At 41.3% G+C, this 19,526-nt stretch overlaps 1 protein-coding gene and 1 long non-coding RNA gene across 6 annotated transcripts in view; one reads left to right on the top strand and one right to left on the bottom strand.

Annotated features, from left to right (window-relative positions):
- NKAIN2 (sodium/potassium transporting ATPase interacting 2) overlaps window positions 1–19,526 on the bottom strand; it is a gene marked incomplete at its 3' end in the record, with an annotated part of 464,930 nt that overhangs the window by 5,144 nt on the left and 440,260 nt on the right. For 2 of the 5 annotated variants that reach the window (XM_081187809.1, XM_081187813.1), the window contains 2 exons: window positions 10,394–10,450; window positions 859–940 (listed from right to left, as the gene is read on the bottom strand). In XM_081187809.1, coding sequence (XP_081043935.1) covers window positions 859–940; window positions 10,394–10,450 — 139 coding nt within the window. Of the gene's footprint in view, window positions 1–854; window positions 941–10,393; window positions 10,451–19,526 lie in introns of those variants that run through there. The other 3 variants (XM_081187810.1, XM_081187811.1, XM_081187812.1) reach the window with 3 other exon arrangements.
- Window positions 1–19,526, top strand: part of LOC308583644 — a 73,701-nt gene that overhangs the window by 43,213 nt on the left and 10,962 nt on the right. The window lies entirely within an intron of this gene.

Raw genomic sequence — 19,526 nt, 5'->3', positions numbered from 1 at the left:
GTCTTCTGCATATAGCCAATATCTCCTACATGTCAGTGAGCAGTACTGGAGCAAAATGGCAACAAACCTGCACTGAGTTTCAGATGTTCCTCCTGTGTTTCCTTGTTCTCAACTACAAGCTTCAAAATTTATATTGACTTCTTTGCCCTACAGCTTCAGCTTTCTTCCCAGCCAGTGTTTGTAAACTCTGTAAATGCAATCAGCTACTCTCAAAGCAGAGGACATAAATAGAATGGGATAATATCTCAGCTAGAAGGCTCCATATGTTGATGGCAAGGTATACTATATGAAGGAAGAAATGGGATTTGAATTGTTCTGAGTACCTGGGAGCCACAAACAGTGACAGGAAGAAATAACATTTTGTAAGTGTAGAACACTGTGACAAAAGTGAAAAAGCATTTCTTTGGGCACACGCAGATGAGAAACTGTATTCTGAGAAAGCTGCCATGTTTCACAAATAGTCTGACAGCTGAGCATAATAATAGGATCACTATTTGTGGCGTTCACCCAGAGGTAAATTAGGGCTAATGTACATTCATCAACAAAGAAGCTGCTGGGAGAGAAAGATCCACAGGAATAGTTGTTTGAAAGATGATGTAGATGGTAAAATTTCATGGACTCTCCATGCAAGCGGGGAATATGCTTGGCTGTTGCTGGAAATGGCATTCAGTGCAATCCATGTGGTAAAAATGCAAACCTGAGATTCCCTACTCATACAACAGCATTGTAATGTAAGTAATGCATATCAAGCAGATGTACTTTTAAAGGAGTGCTTGGATATTCCCTAAAAAGTGCTACTTTTTAATCATTAATACACATCTAGCAGTTGATAGAGTAACTTGAAAGCTAGGTACTCACATATACATGGGCTGTAGCTGTAAATGAGATGTCTTCTGTGGGCCTTGATAGCCGTAAGAGTCAAATCCACCTATGAAGTCAACTGAAAAGGAGGAAATTGCATTCATTGCTGACATTCTCAGAAGTGATAGGCATTTTCCTTTTAAAACAAGCTTTCATGCATATTACGTTGGCTAACCTCCCCCGCCCTTAATAGTTTATTAAAATGGAAGTGATTGATTCTGGAGAATGCAAACAAAGTATAGAATCAACAGGGTAATGACTATATAGAGAGCAAGTTTTCATCAGCGTGCCAGTCACAGATTATAACAATTTATCTATATACCATTGCTCTTCTTGTTTATGAGCAGCCCACCTGACTGGAATGTATAAATTACACATTTGTTGGAGGCTGTAAACCAATAATTTGCAGCCTCCATGTTTTAACTGGTTGTGATTATTGTGTCACATCAGGCTGCCACACTGGTTCTGTGAGCAACAGATGAAAGGAAATGGATCTATGCTCTTTGAAAAATTATCCCAGGTTTTACAAGGAACCCGTGAATTCCAGTAAGTGCTAAAGACAGCCTAGATGGACATGGTCAGACCTTATATTTTCCAAGGGAGCAATTGCATTGTTTCTTTGTTCCAGTAGACTGCTTTGGAACCAGTGAATTTATATGCCATCTTCCTAATTTATTCTGTCAGGTACTCAAGGAAACTATCACTACTAACTACTTGTTAGTTTTAATGTTCTGTGGCAATGAATTTCATAGCATAAAGTGATTCTTTTTTTGCTTCTAGTTAGTTGCTTTGGATGGCCTGAGTACTAGAATTCTGGGAGATTCTTCAGCAGAATGGTTAAGTTACTAAATTTGTGAATTACGCCACAACAAGATCCCCAAAAGATTTACAAGATGAATAAAATACAGCAACATGCATAAACATATGAAAAACATAGTGAGAATAAAAGCATCCCATCAAGAGCCCAGGAAAACAAGCAAACAAAAAAATGTCTGGCACTGAAACAATGACCAAGTTGGGACCTGGTGGGCCTCCCTTGGGAAAGCATTTCATAATTAGGAAGTTACCACTGAAAATATGTGTTCTCTTACCGCCACCCTCCAGACCCCCCTTGAAGGCAGCATGCAGAGAAGGGCATCAAAAGTCAATCTCTGGGTCCAGGCAGGTTCATATGGGGAAAGGGGTGTGCAGTGCTTTGTGGGGGGGGGCATAAAAATGGCATGATGGTTCTTGTATATTGACAAACATTCCATGGGTGCCAGCATAAAATAGATGCTATGGGCAGCAAGAAAAGTGGTGTTGGTACTCTGTATAGGTGAGTACCATCACAAAAGAAGCCTGGAGGTGGGCATCTGTTTTAGGATGTTGTAAGTCCATAAAGACTTGAGCACAGAAGAGAGGTTCCAGAAGGACGGTTCACAATGTATGCAAACTAGCAGTACAATGCAATCTTGTCCCCCTTATTCATGACACACTCCTACTTAGCTTTGCTGAATCTGTGGTGGTGACCAGATTGATCTAAAAGTTGCTCGTGGGTTTATTATAGTCTCCAAACCCCATGCCAATTGATGTCCTTTCTACTGGGCATTTTATTTTGGCAGAACCTAAAAGGTCACTAAAAGTGTCGTGCAGCTTCTAATGTCTGATAGTATTGGCATGGGATTGAATAAATAAACCTTATTGACTGAATGACCACAGATGTTCTAATCCTAAACTGATTCATCAAACACACTGAAAAGTTGCTTTTGATCTTTTAAGAACATCACCACCAGTTAGGGTTCTTAACTATGTTTCTTCAGGAGCAAATCTGAAAGTGCAGAGGCATAATCCCATTGATGTGAAACATCAAAAGCTTACAGTCACTTCTTTCATGGAGGCATGATTTTAAAATTTCTTACAGACCCGTCATATGCATGCTTATCTGGAAGTCACACTGGTAGTTTCCAATGTGATTTACTCCTCTATTTACAAGATTGCACAATTAGTTTATCAGAAAACATGTAGATTATTCAGGCATGCTAATGCCTAAATAAGTTGCCTCTGTGTATATCTGTATTTATTCCTCCTCTGGAGATGGCAGCAGTGGTCAAAGTGCCTGTTCTGACATCACATTAGTATCTTTCTCAGACGTCAGATAAAGCAGAATGGGCTGGCAAGTGTCCACTGCAACCTTCTAGTTGGGGGATAAATAATTCACATCTGTTCCTTCAAGTCCAGTAGAAAGGGATAAAATATTATTAGATTGCAATGGTAATTTATTTGTTGTAATAAATATTAATGCATCCACAGTGTCTTTAGAGAAATCATAATCCTGCTTCCTCAAAAGCCTGGGAAAACAGATTCATTTCTTTACAAGGTTGCGTATTTGCCACCCAATCCTGAGACAGATGGTGACAATGGTGAAAACATTGAGTTTATTGTTGAGGAGGCTGGTTTTTGAGATGTACCCACACATGCTATAAATGACTGTGTCACAGGTTTTATTTTGGATATTTGCCAAATGGGCCTTAGTTAATGTACTTTACCACTAAAGAAAGACAAAATGAATCTTTGTGGTCTTTATCTGTACTTTGCAATGGGCAACATGTTGTTATGTTGGGAATCAGGATTTCTTTTGTATCCTGATGGAGACAAGGGTAGATTTGCACAACCATCATGTAGCACGTGCGACTTATCTTGTGACAAATACTGTCTGGGTCCGATGAAAAGGCCTTGTTAGCTGAGCCTTGATGTAAGTCTCAGATAATCAACCAGTATCTCATGTTGGGACTGTTGCATTAAAAACATTGTTGCAAAAATCTACCATACTATTTTGTTGGCCCTAAATTCAATGCTAAAATAGGGCTCTAGATCATAATCCTTCAACTGGTGCTTTTAAAGCTGGGATCACCAATGTGGTGCCTGTAAGTACAATACATCACCTGTGAAAGTTAGTGCTGCCTCCACTCACTGTGCCCTTATTTTCCGCCCCCCAAAGCACGTAGTGCTAAGGGAGGGAGACTGGAAGTGAAAAGCTACTTCCCACTTCCTCTTTCAGCTCTGATTGGAATGACCAAGGTTGTAGGAGGAAAAGGTAGCTGATCTGGGAGACTGTGGGGAGACAGGCAGTGGCAGGGGGATAAAGTGAGATGCTGCAGGAGTCAGGGAAGAGAGAATGGCAGGGAAAAGTGATCAGTCATGGTCTCTCTCTCTCTCTCTCTCTCTCTCTCTCACACACACACACACACACAGAGAGAGAGAGAGAGAGAGAGAGAGAGAGAGAGAGAGAGAGAGATTCATCAAAACAGATTCCCTCCTCTTGGGGTCGCTACCATGCAAACCACTTATCTCGTTGGCTGAACCATAAAAATAATGCATCTGGTGCTTTCCAACACTGCCATGGTAACAAAAAATGGATCCAAAGCAAAAAAAATCCATGCAGATCACCATAATTTTTAAGACTGATCCTCTCAGAACCATCTTTAAATCTGTGTCCAGTCATGTGTCCTGTCATTTAGTGGCGGTTTTGTCGTCATCCTGTTTAAGAGCCCTGGATAATTCAGGAGGATCTGTGCCTTGGATAGATGCATTTGTGCCATAGCAACCCTGGAAAGCACTGTGATTTTTACTGTGCAGTCTACTAATTTAAGCATTTATTTGATGGTGTTAGGGTGGGGAGGTTGACAGTGTAAAATCATGCAAAAGCAAGAGGATCTATTTTAATTCCACTGGATTGGTCTTTTTACTCAAACCCTTTTGAAAAGCAAATGATGTAGGGTGTGTGTGTGTGTGTGTGCGCACGCGCGCGCACACACACACACACACACATGCTTACCCTCTTTATGTCTGCATGGGGGAGAGTGATCCAGGAATGGAAGAGAGAGAAGTAACCAGAGGAGATGGTGTACATGGAACCAGTGGCATGTGGTCAGTGGACTAGGGGGACTAGGTTAGTCCCCTAAATGTTCCTGGTAAATTAGAGTATTAAATTATTAAAGCTGGCGCCTTCTTCCCAAAGCCTGGGAAACTTCTGCCTGGCTTAGAAAGGGAGGCCTGATGCTCACACACACAACATCACCCTTCCCAATCGCCCTCATAAGCTGATACCTTTGGCCCTAACTGTTCCCCTACAAAAAACTTTACTGCATGTCACTGCATGGCACACTCCCAATTGCTCCCACGTGTCCCAAAAGGTTGGCAACTCCAGTACAAATCTCTTGAAGTCACCTAATGCAATTGCCACTGCTCACTTTCAAAACCACTGCACATACTGAGCAAACCCCCAACAAATGGTTTGCATTCATGCAAATGGGAACACACACACACACACACACACACACACACAGGTTTGCTAAGCTGTTCCCTCCCCGCTGGTAGTAGCTTTCTTGGAGCAAACAATACCACCTTCTAATTTTTGCAATTTTTTAGAAATAGCGTGCAGTGGCAGCAACTGCTCAGCAAATCCTCCACTAAAGACATGGATCAGACCTATGCAACTTCACTAAAACATACCCTAAACTGGGTTTTGCTATCTGTAGGAATGTTTGCAAAAGCTTTTTCAAAAGGAATAGCAACTCCCCGGAAAAGAAGGGCTTTCATTAGCACAGTTATAGATGTGGGGTTTTTACAGGCCTCACAAAGGGCAGCAGTGAGTCAGCTGGAAAAAAACAGATGGGCAGACAGAAGGAAAGCAATATGGTGTAAAACAACACAATCATCCATCTCATTTTCAACCAAGTAGTCAGCCTAGTAGCAAATGCTAACAGAACTGAAAGAAATCAGATGACTTGAATCATACATCACCCATTCAGTGTGGAGGCTGCTAATCACTGCTTCCTCATGACAGCACTATGTATAGTGGAATACGACATTTATGTGTTGAGTTTAGTGTGGGAGTCCCACCAACACAGACATGTAGCATTTCTGTGCTTGGCTTATTGCTGCTGTAAGTCCAAGTTCAAATAAGTCCCAATTGTGCAGAGGCCACCAGGCGGGAACCATATTTATGAACCTCTGCATGGGGGAAAGTAACGTATGACTTGGCCTTAAATATCCATCTTTACAAAATAATTTGGTTGTGGTGGTAACCCCATATCCAGTAACCTGGGAGGAAACCAACTTGAATGCAATGGGACTTACTTCTGACTAGACGTGCATAGGCGTGTATTCTAAAATGATTAAAATGTTGCAGTGATGAGGGCAAGGTTGTATGATCAAGATTATCATGGGAATAGTCATATAAATGATTTTCTAGTAAAACTTTGATATGTTTAACAGACTGTGACTGAGGGCAGTTTCATTTAATTTTCCTTCAGAAACTCTGGATCAATAAAATGTAAATAAAATAACATCCGTATCATGAAGGCCCTCCCCTTCTCTGAGATTTCCCTGAGCTTTGGACTGTTTCCAAACTGGTGATATATTCAGCACTTACAGCCCTGCAGAATACAGTGCGGATTGTCCTGCCCATTTCTCCCTTTCCAGGTATCAAATGTGAACACACACAGCTATTAAAAAGCTCAGATCAGAGAAGAGGGACAATGGAAGACTTGATTCACAGATGTAGATTCAATTCTTGAGTCTTCCTTCCCTAGTCATATAGTGGCCCAGAAGTCACACTTCAGACATAGTGGCACCATGGGCTGTTGTGGTCTACACTATGAGAGGGAAGGGAAGAAAGCAAAAATAGCCAAACCAACCCATCGTCCTCACCACTGCCACAAATTCGATGTATTCTCCCTCCTCTTTACATCCACGAAGCAGACTCTGTCTACCAATACCGGGTGGAGTAATATGGCACAGGCACACAGGTGTGAAGGCTTCAGGGACCCCTCCCTAAAATAAGCTATGCTTTTACTTAGTGTCTTAGTGAGGCAACACTTAGAGGCAGTTTCAGAAAACATGCTTTGAGAATATATATATAAATAAACAGAGCATACAAAACTGTTCTACACTGTTTCTTATGGGTTCAGCTTTTGGGTCCCTTTGTGGACTTTTCCTGGCTCCTTTCTGCTATAATGTCCCAATTGGGTTCTCTGATCTTTCATCTTAGTGTTTTGGTCCTTTCTCTCTCCTGCAACTGTTCCATTCTACAAGAAAGAAGATTCCACCTAAACATTAGGAAGAACTTCCTGACAGTAAGAGCTGTTCGACAGTGGAATTTCTGCTATAATGTCCCGATTGGGTTCTCTGATCTGTCATCTTAGTGTTTTGCTGTTCGACAGTGGAATTTCTGCTATAATGTCCCGATTGGGTTCTCTGATCTGTCATCTTAGTGTTTTGGTCCTTTCTCTCTCCTGCAATGGATCCAAACTACAAGAAAGAAGATTCCACCTAAACATTAGGAAGAACTTCCTGACAGTAAGAGCTGTTCGACAGTGGAATTTGCTGCCAAGGAGTGTGGTGGAGTCTCCTTCTTTGGAGGTCTTTAAGCAGAGGCTTGACAACCATATGTCAGGAGTGCTCTGATGGTGTTTCCTGCTTGGCAGGGGGTTGGACTCGATGGCCCTTGTGGTCTCTTCCAACTCTATGATTCTATGATTCATTCTTTAACTTACTAGCTTTACAGTATTTTTGCTCTCAACCTTTTAGCCAACAGGCGGAGAGTCAAATCTTGATTATGTTTCTATTTCTCCTTAATTGCCAGGTTCATAGGCTGAAACTCTGACTCTCCTGTGCACATTAGTCTCTTGTGAACTTTCATTTTTTGTTTCTATTAAAACTACACAACGATACTTATAATTAGAATTTTTAAAAAGAAAAAGAGAAGTCTTAAATGTTTAGATTGAACATTTGCCAAATCAGAGTCATGAAATGTCTGCAAAATTAGTGTACAAATTTTAACTGAAAAGTAGTTAATGAAAACAACCAAAAAACAAGAATCTATCAGTATATAGTAACCTTTTGACAATAGATGAAATACTGTAGTAATTTACGGTAACCATCTTCACTGAACCTGATTTCAGAACAGTTTTTCCTTTCTCCTGTGAACTTTTGACTCTCCTATGTAGAAGAATGTCTAAAGCAAAAAGCAACCATTTTACAATCTAAAACCAAACTAAACCTTTATTCACATACACATCTTTGGAATAGTTGCCCCCCCCCAGCACACTTACTTGGAGTAAATCCCATTGAACCCTGGGACCTATTTCCAAATCAACATGCACAGGAATGGGCTGCACATCATGTAAACTTTCCTTTCTTGCACACTTATTCTTACTTTTGACTTAATAAATATGTTGATGTTGTTGTTGAAGTTTCATTTGACATCAAGAGAGGAAAAAAATCCCACAAATATTCAAATATTTAAAATAAACTGGGCTTTACTGGGTCTCAAACGATGAGGGAAACAAATCTTTCCAGTAGCATACATTGGCCTGTAACTCAAAAGTTACAGTAATTTCCTGACCAAAGAAATGTTACATGTGGGAAAAAATACTTACAGCAATAAGCAACTGCACATTTTGGTTTGGAAGGTCTGTTGGTTGCTTTTTGCCTTAGAGCTCATTGACATAGTACCTATTTTGGGGATTACCACCAGCATGCCCGAAAACCCACAGCAAACAATGCCTTTTGGGTCTCTATTTTTCCTTGCTACAGGTACGTTCAGTGCTGCAAAAGTCTACACAAATTTTCCCCAACACACAAATGCATGCAGAATCTACCGGTCTATGAACATGGAACTTTTTATAAATGCAAAGTATTGTTAACAGCCTATAATAAAGACCTCCATGAGGAAATATGATACATGCAAATATATATATTCTTTTCCCTTCCTGAATCAAGTTTCAGTTGAGCTAGGATATTTCTAGGACAATTTCCACTGTAATGCACCATTTTACACATGGGGCATTCTAAAACTGCCCCTGAAGGACTTTCAAACTGCCAAGATGCTTCAAATAGCCTGGAAAAAATCTGCAGGTTGTTCCCAATCAGTGTCATCTAGAGGAAATGCAAGCATGGTAGGATCATTGTGTCCCTAATGGAACAAATTGTTAGCAGGAGATTGCTGTAGGCTAGCTTATTACTGGACAAGTAAAGAGCTAGAGAAGGGGGTCGGAGGAAAGAGAGAGCTACAACTGCTATAAATTGAGGAAAACTCCAGCAGGAGAAGGAGAATTCTGAGGACCAAAAGTGAGACAGAATCTAAAGCAATTTCCCTATTGACTTGGCTGTAGAGGAGCCCTTGACAATCTCCCATGAAGCTGTTGTGTGCCACAGAGAACCCTGGGCTTTGTCCTAGGGTACACACTCAATTCCTGCAGGGCACTGGTAAGCTCTGTTGAACTTCAGTGTTGCCCATATAAACCACATGTGCTCTCTAGAAGACACCAAACATCCCCCTAACTTCTCAGATTACAGGGCAATATAAGTTGTGAACAGAGCCAGCTGTCTTTCAGGGAGGCTTGTCTACACTATTACTGATTTCACTGAGGAACCCTAGATACACTTTCAAGAAGCCCCAGAGTCTCATGAAAAAAAAGCAAACAAAAATAAAGCAGCCCATCAAATAAAAGCAAAATTAAAATCAAATGTATGAAAAAGTTGGAGATATTATGGTCAAAGGGATACTTATTTTCATAATTACAATTCCTGCAATAAAATTAAGCAATCGATCAATTGTTTTAGCACAAATCAAATCGCTGTAGAAATACTGGAATAGAGTTTTGTAATTGATTGGAGAACTGCATTACACAATTCAGATAAGTGCACATTTCAAAGGATAGCATAGAGAGAGAGAGAGAGAGAGAGAGAGTAAAAGAGAGGCTGGTCACTTTGAGGCATAGACCAGTTACGTAATACCTCTGTGCAATATTTTGGTAATGACCCCAAGTACGAATCTTTGTGCTGGAGGGCAAATGGATGGGCTCCTTCCCTCACCTGGCTGGTAGTGAGAAGGACAATAGCCAGTGTTGGTAAGAAGCAGGCTGCAGGCAGAAGCCTGAGAAGGGAGAGTAATGCTGGATTTCTGCTGTGATGATGGGAGAAGCAAGACCTTCTGTGGTGTTAATGCTGTGAGACCCTCCATTGTAGCCTCAGCTTATATATATGTGTAAATAAGCCATGTATTATAAAGACATCACAGTCTGCACTGCCCCTCATTACAAGGACACTGAACCCTGGTGTAAGCACCTGGAACCCCTGGAATTGCACACCACTTGGAGATTGGGGTGGCAGACAACAATATATACATGCCAAAATTTAGTCTATGCAAACATTTTATCCTGTTCTGTCTACCAAAGAATCAGCTTATATAAAGGCAACAGAACAACATCAAAGACAATAAAAATACACATACAGGTCAAACATTTAAAAATTCCCCGCAAACAGAAGACATAAAATCCCTTCAAAAACACTCCGAACAAGCATGTCTCCTACTAGTGACTGTGAAGTACTAGAAGGGTCAAACTAAGGAAAATATCAGAGGGGAGTTGATTCCACAGGGTAAGAAGCACTAGAGAAAAAGGCCCTGCAAGGATTCCCCCCCCCCAACCAAACCTCCTGAACAAAGGAGACTCTAAGAAAACATTCAAATTTTTAAAGGAATACATACTCTGGTTTGCTCCAGGGAGCCAGTAGGCCATTCTTCCTCCCATCATCGGGTATTCAGCTGTAAATTTTAGCAGGCCAAAACTCAGATGAGAGTTTGAGAGAAATAGAATTTTGCTAGGCAGTGCATTTTTAAAGAAATATTTATTAAAGACCTGGATGCTGCTTTAGCTGCATTAGCCCATTAAGTTTTCAAAAATTATTTTTGGGGGTGGATGAAGGGTATGAGAAATAAAGCATTATGTAGTGGGAGATGCATAACTTTTTGTGGCCATGGGGGTGTGGGCTTATATCACCCAGAAGACTGGAACCCTAGATTTGCTGCCTAGGGCTGCTGCAATGTAATGCTATCCAAAGGTTAGCCACGGTTTAGCAATCAGGAGCAGGTTATGGTACTGCACCCCCCCCCAGCACTCTTCTTTTAGACCGTATCAATTCTTTTGTCCTGCCTGAACCCTGGTTTGGCATTACATATGACCTTTGCTGGCCATGGCTAAGGTTTCTTTGAAACACTGGTTTGGAATCTCCAATACACTTCCAGTCTTTACATCCCGGTTTGCATTTGGTTATTGTTATGACAGTACCAGCTAGGAACAATATGAGGAATAACAGCAGAAATGACTGAGGCAAATTAATCAGGTTAAAGAAATCTCCCAGTTACTACAATCCTAGAACAATTATTATGTTATGTTATTAGCTGAATCTACAATTTTTAATTTTAAAGAGTTAGCTTGTAACATTTATTTATTTCTAAAAGGTGTTTTTTTTATAACTGCTCGTGACATTTGCCAACCATTCAAGGCTGTGGTTTATTTCTACTGAAGATTCCCCTGCCATTAAAAGATAGTCATTTTAAAAATTATTTCATGTAATAAGACTATATGACAGATGAAGAAATAAAACATAAAACATAATAAAATTCATGGTGATCACAATCCCTCTTCGCTTATAGTGATCAGGAATTGATTTTATTAAACAGTATTCTGTTATGATGAGAAACCAATGCAAACGTTTCTTCCATCAAAGCACCACTATTATTTAGACATATTTGAAACACAGGCTTGGCAGCTCCCAAAGGAGATGGTGATGGATGTTTGGGGAGGGATGGACCAGGTAATAAGGGAAAAGGAAAATTAACATATAGGAAGGTAGTGACAGCACCACTTTCAGTGTGTGAATCTATTTATTAATATTTTTTCATAGCACATCTATGTCTCTTAGGGATTTCCTTAACATCAACTTCATTAGTTAGGAAGGCAGCAATCCATAACCAATTTTCTTTTCATGTTGTGCTTGTTCACGTATTAAACCAGCCCCTTTGTTAAAAACATTTGCAATTAATCCCTCAAACAAAAGAAATGCAAATCTTACAGTCTCCCTGACCAAAACCCACCAACTCAAGGCCCTGATCGCCACCTATTATACACTAAAATGAATTGAAATTCCCACTTTGAGCCTAACCTAATTTTCTACTGATAATAGGCATGGATTCCCAGAAGCACTCCATGCATCTTAATAGTAACATCCTAATTTCCTTTCCTGGTAAATGTTTTAAATAAGATTTTAGCACCAAAGGAAATTAACCTTTAAATTAATTGTAATTATAAAATGCCACCGCTGATTTTGTCTTCAGCCTAATTGCTTGCTATTATTTAAACCAGCTGCACCTCAGCTGAGCTTTAAGTTTAGGTTTCTCACAGTTACACCTTGTCAACAAATCAAGGTGTCTGCTTATGTCTGTGACCAGGCTGGTCTATTTGTGGCTCTGCAAACATTAGGATGGACAGAGCAATCTTAATTCACAGGATAGGTGGGTGCCTCTGCTGGCAGAAAGGTCTGCAGGTGGAACACCTATGCTTGCTAAGGAAGCCTCTGCTGTGCCCATGGAAAGCTCCACAGGCAAGTATCTACCACTGATAGCAATTGGCATTCAGCACTCCTGAAACAGAGCACTCTGAGCTGAGGCAGGGGGATGAGGGAGAGGTAGCCCTGGATCCACTAGATCTCTGCTTCCCTCACAAGCATCTACTGTGTACTCAGGTTCAGGGACCATAGGGTCCAACTGCTTCCTGCTTCTCCTTGCTCTCCTGGCACTTCCAGACAGTCACCATTTTCAGGTGGCATGCAAACACATGCCAGCGAATTCAGGCTGCACAACTTGAGCTGTTTGGGAGGTCTTGTGCAATGAACCCGCTTACCCAAATGATGGCTTTTTGCAATAAGGAAAGTGATATAATATACTGGGCAGTGTGGCATAACACTTGCTTTCACGCAATGTCATCTAATCCACCCTGCAAAGATTTATGAGCATTCGTGAACACCAAAAGCCATCTAATTACCTGCAAGCAAATCAGAATGAATGCTCGATAAATAGCTTGTCTGGAAGCGCCCTTACTCCCACCCCCATTCCATGCAGATGAGACCTACCCCATAACTAGCAGCAGTGACTGGGATGCTCCTGAATGTTCCTCCATGGGGTTGTTAACCTACTTGTTTTAGTCAGGTTCCTGTATTCTTGTAGATGCCATAGGGGACATGAAACTTGCTACCCTTGCTGTTTGTTGAGGCACTGTCCAAGACACAGGGGACCTGTGGGAGTGCTAACTCCACATATATGCTTTCCCCATTCTGGATCCTCCATCTGAGTGCAATGAAGTTGCTACTCTCTCTCCTGCCCCCTGTTACTAGGCATCCCTATGCCAGACTGGCATGGGACTGTAAGGCTGGATCTAGAGCTTGATGGGCTAGGGGCAATAACCCTCTTCTGTCTTTGCTTAGTCAGACACATGGATAGGCATATCAGGGAGCACAAGTGGAATGAAGGCTGCTGCAAGGGTGCTATGAGTTGAGGATGTGGGAGAAAATGGAGATGGGTAATGTTACCTGCTGGGATCCTACCTAGTTGTGTCACCCTATTAGGCAAGATATCAGGGCAGGGTTCCATTGGTCACAAGGGCTACCAGGAATGGACCAAAAGGGGTGGGCATTGGTCCGTGTGGTGTTCCAATTGGCTCAGGTGTGTCTGGGGTTTGGTGTTATACCTTGGCTTTGAACCATGTATTCCCTGCATTGAAACCATGGCCTCTTCTATCCAACCAGGACTCATCTTGCAGCTTCTGCACTCCTGGGGTTGAGGCTGAGGGCAGCAGAAAGAACTGCAGTGTGTTTTTCCCCATTGCCAACAGTTTGCCGGCTCCTGCCACGTGTGGGTAGCATGTGGGTGCTAGATGACCCCATTTCCAACTGGAGGGCTTTGGCAGTGTTCTTTTGGACACTGGGGTTATAGCTGTCATTTTTATGCTGTTTTGAATTTTCCAGTTGTGGGTTTCTTACCCTCCCTTCCCCACCTGGACTTAGTAAACATGAGATATGTTGGCTGTAGCAGCAGTATATCTCCAGACCTGAGGTTTTGTGAGTATAGGATTGCTCCGATAACCTTTCTCATTTTCCCCCAACATCATGATTTCTTATTAAAGGCTTGCTGATCTGCTGGGGAAAATATTCAAGCTTTTGAAATTGTGTTAGAGCTTCAAATACATGCATACATTTGGTTTGGTTTTTCTGTGCCTCAAGGAACCATTTATAGGACCAAAACAATGTAAGCGATAGTAATCTCAGAGCATTCTAGTTTGTTAGGCTGCAAATTCTGCAAGATCTTGAATTATTCTGGCCACATAAAAGGATCCCTGAGGAGAAGGGAGGGAGGAAATGCATACAAAACAGGAACATGGATCCATATAACAAACTACTCCCCTGACAATGCAATGTTTGCTGTCTATTTCTGTATCTCTCTTTTGCATCCTAGTTTTGCAGCTTTTAAAGAATGAGTCCAGTGTTCAACTGTTTATTTTTCAGCTATGTCCTACTGACTGACTGACTGAGTGGGGCATTTAGCACTGAAATTGTATAAAAGTCTGGAATACCAACTACGGAGTAGATCAAAGACTCAGAAGAAGTGTGAAGGGAAAAGCCTAAGTAAATGTATATACACCATTGTATAAACACAAGCAGCCCTATAGAGACAACTGATCCAGAGTCTGGGAGAAAGGAGCAGGCTCAAAGCAGCAAGCTCCATCTCTTACTTTACTTGGGTTCAGAAGAATGTGAGAACACACAGGCAGTGTACAGACAAATCAACTGCTCATGAGCTTGTCTCCTATGACTGGGGACCCTGCTGTATACCCAATCTCTCATATAATTTGTGTGGGCGTATTATTTTCATGTACTCCCCTTCAACCAGCTTTCAGGGCAGCATACAAAAAGTTTAAATCACAATCAAACAAATTAAAACAAGAATGTAAAAATACCACAACATAAAACAGCAGTATAAAACCAGTCTGCAACCCCCCCCCCAAAAAAAACCAAACAGCATAAAAACAAAGGATAGAAATTAAGGGTGCTTTTCAGAAAGGTGCTCCTCACGCATGCAGTTTATTCCAACTACATGGTGTCATTGTCATTAAAATGTCATCCTGTATTTTCCCCTGTTCAATCAAGATGAACCCTTTCCAGGAAAAATCCTGTAATAATAAAGCCTGTTGTCAATGTAGTTTGTGATAGCTCAATATTTATAATCCTAAACTGCCACCTGGAAGCTCTTTAAAAGCCTGGAAAAAATACAAAGGTCTTAGGTGCCGCAATGCCATCATTCCACAGCTGGGGCGCCATTACTGAGAAGACCCTTTCTCCTGGAGCCACAGTCGTGCCTCATGAAGGGCTTTAAATAGCAAACTCAGCATTTTGAAAAGGTGAGTGTTCCTGTTCCACTGAACATGCATAAATTCAGAACAGAGCCTGCTGCCACATGCAATCACTGTCCCTGGATCAGTTGTCTGAAGGGGGTGTGATGTACAGCTATCAGTTACTGAAATTTAAAGACAGAAAATATAACATCTTTGCATCTTTAGTGCAACATTAGAATGCACTAGAACATGAGTAGCATAAAATTGCAATCTTCAGTAAGTTAAAAAAGATACTTGTTAAATTCTTATGTCAGATGTGCAACATGCATTAATGCGGAATAAACGACATTCCTAGGTCTGCACTAAAAGTCACTGACATGGATTAAAATGCATGCTTCACTATAAGGTGTGGCTTAAATGGCTGGAAGAAATCCACATTCTAACAACACTTTAACCCAGTCTAGTATGGATTCCCAAGAAATATTGAGCATCCACATTAACAGATATTGGTATTTAGTGTCCTGGAACATGTTCAGCAAGAAATCAGCAAGGCATGGATCAGCAAGTATGAACTAAACAAATCAGAAGATTTAATGTTATATACCTTTCTGTCTGATTTACTACATCTGAAACAAGTCCCACTGATTTTCACGGGACTTCCTCTCCAGTAAGTGAATTTAGGCTGGCAGTGTTCAACCAGCTCCTAATCACATTACTCTGAAATACTACTACTACTTTTTTTATTTATACCACACCCATCTGGCTGGGTTTCCCTAGCCACTCTGGGTGGTTCACAGCTGAATAGTAAAAAGATGATAAAACATCAAACATTAAAAACTTCCCTAAACAGGGCTGCCTTCAAATGTCTTCTAAAAGTCAGATAGTTGTTTATTTCCTTGACATCTGATGGGAGGGTGTTCCACAGGGCAGGTGCCACTATTGAGAAGGACCTCTGCCTGGTTCTAATAAGATTTATTTCCAAGAAAGTATATATAGAATTGAGGCATTAAGGTATACTCCTACAAATGGAATCCTCATAACAGAGGGTCCTGGTTGCGTGCAGGACCCAAGAGCTCACCTGACAGGGTTAAAATGGAGGGAAGGAGCAAGGTGTCCTGGCCATTCCCCTGGGATCATGCCAGGTGATTTTAGCCAATAGTCAGTGGGCGACGTGATCCCAGGGGCTTTAAAAACAGCAGTGTGACTCAAGGAGGGATACTTGCTTCGCACTGTTGAACACCCGCCCACCGTCCTTAGTTTAGGTAGAGTCGCTTGACCTTGCTTTGGTTGGGTCACCTGTTTTGGAACAGGGGCTGGCTAGGAATTTTCCCATTTGGCAGATTGGCTTTAGCCATTTGGGTTTTGCCTAACCCTTAGCAAATCGTCACAACTTGTAAGGTGGCGGTTAGGCATTGGCTCAGTTGGACTGTGGGGAGGGGAGGTGCGGCCATCACCTGCCCCTCCAGGAATTGGGTATTCTGTTAAAGGAATCTGGGGGTCCTGGATCTCGTCCGAAGTCCGCTTGAGGGGCTAGGGCCATGCCAGGACCACAGGAACCCTGGGGTGAGCTTAGGTTGGCCCTCATCGACCTAGCTCCCTCATTTGGTTTACTCCATTGGACGATCACCCTGAGAGGTGGAGTCAGTTATAGTGGGGGAGTCAATGCCTAAGCCAATACCGCTCACGTGATTGTATTTCAAAAAAGTTGTGGCCAAAATTTGCCCAAAAACTTAAACTAATATAAGTGTCAGTGTGTATTTATTTTGGGGGTGGGTCTTGGGGCCTCGAGACGCAAATACTTACCTGGGAATAAGCCCAACTGAACTCAGTAGATAGACCTTTCTTTATAAATATATTAATTTATTATTAAATTAATATTTGATTATTGACTATTTTTATTAAGGTCCTTCAACACAACAGTCACAAGGTGAAGTATTCCTCAAGATCTGATTTCATAGCATAAAAGGAGGATAGAAGTCACACAAAGCGCAGATCATGTTTTCTAATCGTAACTGTGGCATTAATACTTCAGCCATTTTTTGGTGTTTGCTTCAAATAAAACAAGGAGAAGAAAGCAAGGGAGGTGATGCAGAGTAAGAAGCAGTAATGCAAAATACTGAAATGCAACAAAAACTCTGCATTGGATTCTCCCTTCCTGACTCCCGCTTTAAGCCAAATATTGCTGCTTGGGGGAAGCCAGTGTGTACATCCAAAGATGGAGTCATGAACATTGAAAGAAGACATTGCTCTTATGAGCTAAGATGGCACTTGCATGGCCAATCACACTGTGCTTCTCTAGACAGTCATGGCAGTGTCTTCTGAATGCCCGGTTTGCATCAGCCCTTCTTCCTCAGGCAGAGTAGAGCCCAGAGGGAAGGAATTCAGTGAAATAGTAAGTCTCTTCTTTTAATTTCATGTAACCTACAAATCCCACAAGGCTGCTGTTTTATTGATGACCCTCGAGAGCTTTTCACTAAGTAACTAAATATTTAATGATGTTTTCAAAAAAACATATTGAATTGTTGGAAATTCCTGACATAAAGCTTGTACTAGAGGAGTCAAATTGCTAGAGAGTTTAAACTGATTAAATGAATATTTCAAAGTAATAGAATTACTGTGCAATTTTAAGAAAATGTAGCTCTAATAAGATTTCCAAAAACACACACACACACAAACAAGATGCTTGGGAAAGATTATATCCCACCCAGGAAAGATAGGTGTTGACATTTTAGTGGTTTTAAATTGCTGCAGCTAATAACGCCAATGACTTTAGGAAGACAAATGCTTTACGATATCAATATCTGCAGAGAGTGATGCAGAGAGAAAGGGACTGGGGCAACACAGACCTTCGGTTTCCTATTCCCTTAATGGGTCTCTTATCTCTATCCCATTATTACGTCCACAGAATTTCTCATAGAGATTTATATCCTATTTTGATACCTTGGCTCACCTTTGCTATTTCCCATCCACTTTCCATGACCCTCCCTTCTGTGCATCTACTCAATTGAATCCTAACCCTAACCCTTAAAATAGTACCAGGGAACCTGTGTCCTGTGGCTACCAGGCCTCCACATTTGCCCCATGGCATGTTTTGGCCTAAAACATGCCTGCCTGTCCATCTCGTGACATCATCTGACACCAGGCATGGGATTGGGATGGGTCAGCCCACAGGACCATGCAAAAAGGAGTAAGTGGGGGTGCGCTCTCAGTCCACTCCTGAGTATTTCCAGTTGATCCAGTGCTTTTTGAATTTGTCAGCCTTTTCCATGGCCCTGTCAAAGTGGGCCATGGAGGGTGGGGCAGTTATGGATCCAGCCCACTAGCTGGATCAAATTTCCCACTGCTGCCTTAAAACTTACAGTTGCTGTTGCATTTTTTAGTTTTGGCTCATGTAGCTTTTGTTCTACCCAAGTGTTCACCCAAGAATCTCAGGTTTCCACAAACACTTCCTAGTGAGATTCAGGGGATTGCTTGGAAAGAGTAGCCCTTAAAATGATAATTTAAGTGCTAGACCTGTATATTGAAGTTGCAGAATTTGTGATTACCTGGTGAGAATAGGAATTTCCCTAACCTGCTATGTAAAATAAATAAAAAGTTCCCTTAGAAGTTGTATAGCAGGTGTGGCTAACCTGTAATCCTGTTGTTGGATTCTAATTCTCACCAGACCCAGAAAAGGTGGTCAGTGATGATGGGAGCTATAGCTCAACAATATCTGGAGGGCCACAAATTAGCCATGGAATGTAAACTTTTTGAACAAGCACAGACCACTGTATTTAATGTACGATTTGGGTATGTTCTGGACACCAGGAGCTCCACATCATCGATTTTTTATAGGAAAATGAAGGTAACCAAGAGACTGAAACTGGCAAACATCATTCTCATGACAGACATGCAGGATGGTGCCCAGACAAGTCATACCCCTGATCAGTAGATCTATTGAAATATTATCCATATGGATAGCAATAATTGAAAGCATGTTGATTACTTGCCCTACACCTTTAAGACAGGCCAGGACGTAAACAACTGAACAGACAGGCAAATCAATTCAGATTGCACACACTGGCACATTCTCTGATCATTAAAACATGATGTTTTATGTCAGACTCTGAACTACTGTTGAGAGTGAATTTCCTCATAGCAAACCCTAGGCTGCATGTAAAATGTGAGAGAGGAAAAGAGCAGCCTTAAGCAGTGGTGTAGTGATAAATTTTGAAGTTCAGGAATACATCATGAAAGCTTCTCCTCATAGCCATATTCTAAGGAAATTCTAAAAATGAACTTGGATGTGTTATTCCCTTATCATACACAGAGAAAGCAGCTACAGTACATAACACAATATCTAATTTATTGGGCTGAGATGTCTGCAATCCTATGCATTGGGTTTTTTTTTTAATAAGCTCAACTGAATCTAGTGATGCTTACTTCTGACTGCACAATGCATTGAACTTCAACAAA

Source organism: Podarcis bocagei, assembly GCF_964188305.1.
Source record: "Podarcis bocagei genome assembly, chromosome: 3".
Lineage (NCBI taxonomy): Eukaryota > Metazoa > Chordata > Lepidosauria > Squamata > Lacertidae > Podarcis > Podarcis bocagei.
The sequence above is the reverse complement of the archived record's forward strand: the minus strand, read 5'-3'. Positions and strand labels throughout refer to the sequence as shown.